The 4,090-nt window shown below is 44.4% G+C and overlaps 1 protein-coding gene across 4 annotated transcripts; it reads left to right on the forward strand.

Moving 5' to 3' along the window:
- LOC8074723 lies at positions 224–3,720 on the forward strand. Of its 4 annotated transcripts, none has more exons than XM_021462592.1 (7): positions 224–586; positions 1,123–1,260; positions 1,387–1,549; positions 1,635–2,288; positions 2,415–2,865; positions 3,004–3,085; positions 3,267–3,720. In XM_021462592.1, the coding sequence occupies exons 3-7, from the start codon at positions 1,417–1,419 to the stop codon at positions 3,483–3,485; spliced, it is 1,539 nt and encodes a 512-aa protein (XP_021318267.1). In that variant the 5' UTR covers positions 224–586; positions 1,123–1,260; positions 1,387–1,416; the 3' UTR covers positions 3,486–3,720. The 4 variants fall into 4 exon arrangements, with proteins under 4 accessions (XP_021318267.1, XP_021318268.1, XP_002447114.1 ...); XM_021462593.1 differs by having other exon boundaries at positions 1,187–1,260; XM_021462594.1 differs by lacking the exon at positions 224–586 and adding an exon at positions 594–1,032.

Consider the following 4,090-nt stretch of genomic DNA (forward strand, 5'->3'; position numbering starts at 1 on the left):
TGTGATTTACTACTACTGATAAAGGCCGAGCACCGTAAAGAGGATGAACACTTTCTGTGTACAGGCCGAGCAAAATGTTGCCACTGTTGACTAATTAACGTTGTTTGTACGAATCCTAGTTCTCTAGGTGCACAGCAGCACATGGACGAGTTTCTAGCGGGTACTCGTTGCGTGTGGTCAGGTCATGTGACGAGACACTTGTATTTCCATGGAGGAAAGAAAAGTAAAGCTTTTCTGGAAAGAAATTTCTCATGGTCATGGCTAGAGAAAAAGCGAGAAACTGACTTGTGGACTCCTGTCTAGCGTCTACTACTTGTCTAGTAGCATAAGCTCATGAATGGAGACATGACATCGCGTTGCTAGTAGATCGTTGATCTCTGGTCACTGGTCTTTGGACCTCTGGTGCCCACTGCCCAGTGCTCTCCACTCTCCTTCTCCCTCCCTCCCCTCCTCTCTCTTCACTCTTCAGTCTTCAGTCTTCACCCCCTTGTTTGTCGCTGGCCACTCGTCGCACCCTCCTCGGCAGGCCAGCAGCAGCCAGCAGCAAGGAAGAATGGAGTACGAGAGGATTCATCAGAAAGCTCAGGTATGCGCTCTACGCGAAGCCGCAAACCAGTGCGGTAGCTGGTTTGATCCGACCTAGTACTTCACTTTCTGTTGCTTGCTACTCAATTTGCTTCCAAGTTCGTCAAGTGAAATGTCACTCTTGCCTGGCTGCCATTTCTTTCCGTCTCTTCTCCCCCTCTCCTCGAGAATATTATGTTCCTGCGTGTTGGTATGCTCATCTGTTTCATTTTCAGGCTATTTTCCTGAAACTTGAAGGATGCTGTAAGTGGGTAGAGTTTTGAATGCCAATAGCTGAGTATAATGTTTCTGGTTTAGAGAGCTTCCGGTCAATCTGCCTTCTCAATGGAGGCGAAACCCCCAAAATCCAGCTCTGAATACACCCTATTTCCTTATGAGCAAAAGCATCTTTCGGAGGCAGTGAGTGAATGCGTAGCTAGAATGCTTATTCTGCAGGATTCACCGTTGGTACAGTATATCCTAGTATTAGGCATGGCATTTACGATGGCTTAATTAATTTTGCAGCATTTTTAATTATTTTTTTACATCTTGTTCCAGGTTAACATATAGCAGTACCCTTCCACAGTTCAACACTAAATTTCAGTATTGCCTCATCTCGCAGTTCTTTTTCCCCCTCCAAATACCTCCCAGTTCTTCAGAGTAATAGAATGCCCTTTGGCCTACACCCACATTGACGTATTTGCCTCCCCCCCCCCCCCCCCCCTCCCCCTCCTTTTTTTAAAAGTAACTACCTTGATTGTGAAATTGTAAGCTGGGGCTTTCATCATGGAAAAAAGACTTACAGCTTTGAGGTTGCTGCAGCCTGGTGCTCTTTCCCCAACAAAGCTAAGGATGAAGATTATGGGAGCCCACAATCGAGTTAGAGTCATCACCAGCAATTCATCATCGCGAACGTCGCCTGCAAAAAACATCGAGGCTTCACAAGCGCAGAACAGGCTACTAGTCTGTGATGTTCTCGAAGAAGGTACAGACGAATTGGCCATTGATTGGATTAGTTACCCTTTTCCCCTGACTTAGTCAATAACTCATCTGTCTTGTTCCGTAACCAGTTTCAGACAGCACATCAGATGGCACCAAACACCCTTCGGCAGTCAACAAAACTGAAGCCGTGGAAAAGGATTCAGCAGTGGACAGCAATAAAGTTCAGAACATTTCCAAGAGTTCAGTTCCTCAACCAGCAACAGGCAGCTCTAGCATGATACACCCAGTGAGACCTGTGGAAGAAGACAGTACCGAATGTGACAGTGGTCTTGACAATGCTAGCACTAGTAGCTTTGAGTTCCATGGAGTTGAGAAGACAGCGACGCAGAATCCAGCACATGGGTATTTATCTAGACAGACTTCCATTTCCTCCAAGTGGAATGATGCAGAGAAATGGATCGTGAACCGGCAGAATGTTAACCAGAACATCACCAAGGGCACAGCACAGAACCAGACAGTAAACCAGATGAACTCTGCTGCAGCCAGGGGCGCCATTGTGCCCAAAATTTCTGGTCGTCCTGTGCAGAAAATGAAGAGGGTGAATCCAGCTTTGTCTGCTCCGCGCAGCATATTAGAGAGGTTATCGTTTGCTTCGTATCAGCCTAAGTTGGTTAGGCATGCAGATGTCTGTCCAGTTAGTAATGCTAGTGCTAACTCAGAGTGTCACAAGGCAACTGATACTGGTTCATCAATTGAAATGAAGCCCTGCAATGAAGCAAACGGTAACTCTTTTTTCTTATTTTGGCCAGAAGTTAACTGTAGCATGAAAAAAAGTATAGCATATTGAAGTTCAAACCTTATGTCTTCAAAACTGACACTGATTTGAACGTGTGAATTGTTACACGCAGCTATTCCAGCAGTTCAGTCAGTGTCCGTGAGAGATGTGGGCACAGAAATGACTCCAATACCTAGCCAGGAACCTTCAAGAACTGGAACTCCACTCGGGTCAAGGACACCAACTCGAAGCCCTAATTGTTCGATACCCTCAACACCTGTAGGAGGGAGGTCAATAGCATCTCCTGGAGAAGAATGCACAGATGATGGTCCATATTTCAACAGAAAAGGTGTCGCACATGCAAATGAATTGTCAGATACTGAAACGAGGCTTAAAACAAGGCAAGAAATTGCTGCTCTTGGTATACAGCTAGGAAAGATGAACATTGCTACATGGGCCAGCAAAGAAGAGCTAGAACTAGTCTCTGCGGCACCAAGCATTGCTGATTTGGAGCGCATGAAGAAGGAATATGCTGCTCGTGCTGCATCATATGAGGAGGCAGAAAACACTAAACATACAGCAAGGTATTATTTCTCCGAAATATTTTATCATTCTTGTTGGTTTTATCTGCTATTGACTTACAAAGAGAACTAAAAAACTAAAAAAGGTCTTAGATCTTGGTCTTGTTCATTTCATCTTGTAATGGAGATTGTATTCCTCAGATTCAAAAAAGAAGAGGTGAAGATTGAAGCTTGGGAGAGTCGTCAAAGAGGAAAAATTGAATCCGAAATGAGAAGAATAGAGGTATTGACTCTTCTTTTAAAAAATGGACTGTACCTGGCTTTCTCTGCCTACAATTCTTACTCAAAATTTGAATGCAATGATCTTTCATATGATGTTTTCAATGGAACAATCTTGCATACTATGATATTTTGAATTTAATAATTTGGATGTGGTAGTAACATAGAAAAACACTTTATGACAGGAACATGCTGAGAGAATGAGAAGCGAGGCCATGGCAAAGATGGCAGAAAAGCTAGAGATGACACGCCGCATTGCTGAAGAGAAACGAGCTTCAGCCAATGCCAAAATGAACCAGCAAGCAGCAATAGCAGTTCAGAAGGCCGAGAAGATTCGCCAAACAGGACGAGTTCCAGGATCAAGTATCCTATGCTGCAGTGGCTGCTTCTGTGGACCTTATTAGTAGATAGTAGTATTCGACAACTAGTATTGGTTTGGGATAATAGTGGTGGGAAATCTGAATTCCACCCTCTAGAAGTCAGCATTCCTTGATTTTAGCATGAAAGAGGAATGTCTGAGGTATTCAGATGCAAACACATTCTTGTTTGTCTTGTATGTAAATTATTCCAGTGTTTTTAACTTGGTCAGTGTAGAAGGTACCTCCAGCTGATCCTTGGTCAATGAAGAAAAGTCCTAAATGGGTATGCATAGCAGTGGTTCACTGCCTAGAACCACGGTCGTCAGCCCGTGCTAGTGCCTGTTCGCTTGAGCTAATCTGTCAGTTTTTTTTTTCACAAGAAATTAGCGAATACTTTTGATCATGACTTATCAGCCTGCCAAAGGTTGGCCTGTACAAATAGTGCAATATTAGAAATAAAACAGCTAGATCGACTCGATTGCTCCGGCCCCGCCGAGCTGCTCGGATCCGGCGGTGTCGTCCCGGATCAGCCGGCGCGCAGGTCGGCAGGTACACAGCCACAGTCGTCAGCGAATCCGACTCCTTCCTTCTCTCAGATATCGATTGCAGATCAAGTTCGGAATCAGATTTGATTTTTTCCCCTCTATAAA

The sequence above is a fragment of the Sorghum bicolor genome, chromosome 6 (assembly GCF_000003195.3).
Source record: "Sorghum bicolor cultivar BTx623 chromosome 6, Sorghum_bicolor_NCBIv3, whole genome shotgun sequence".
Classification (NCBI taxonomy): Eukaryota; Viridiplantae; Streptophyta; class Magnoliopsida; order Poales; family Poaceae; genus Sorghum; species Sorghum bicolor.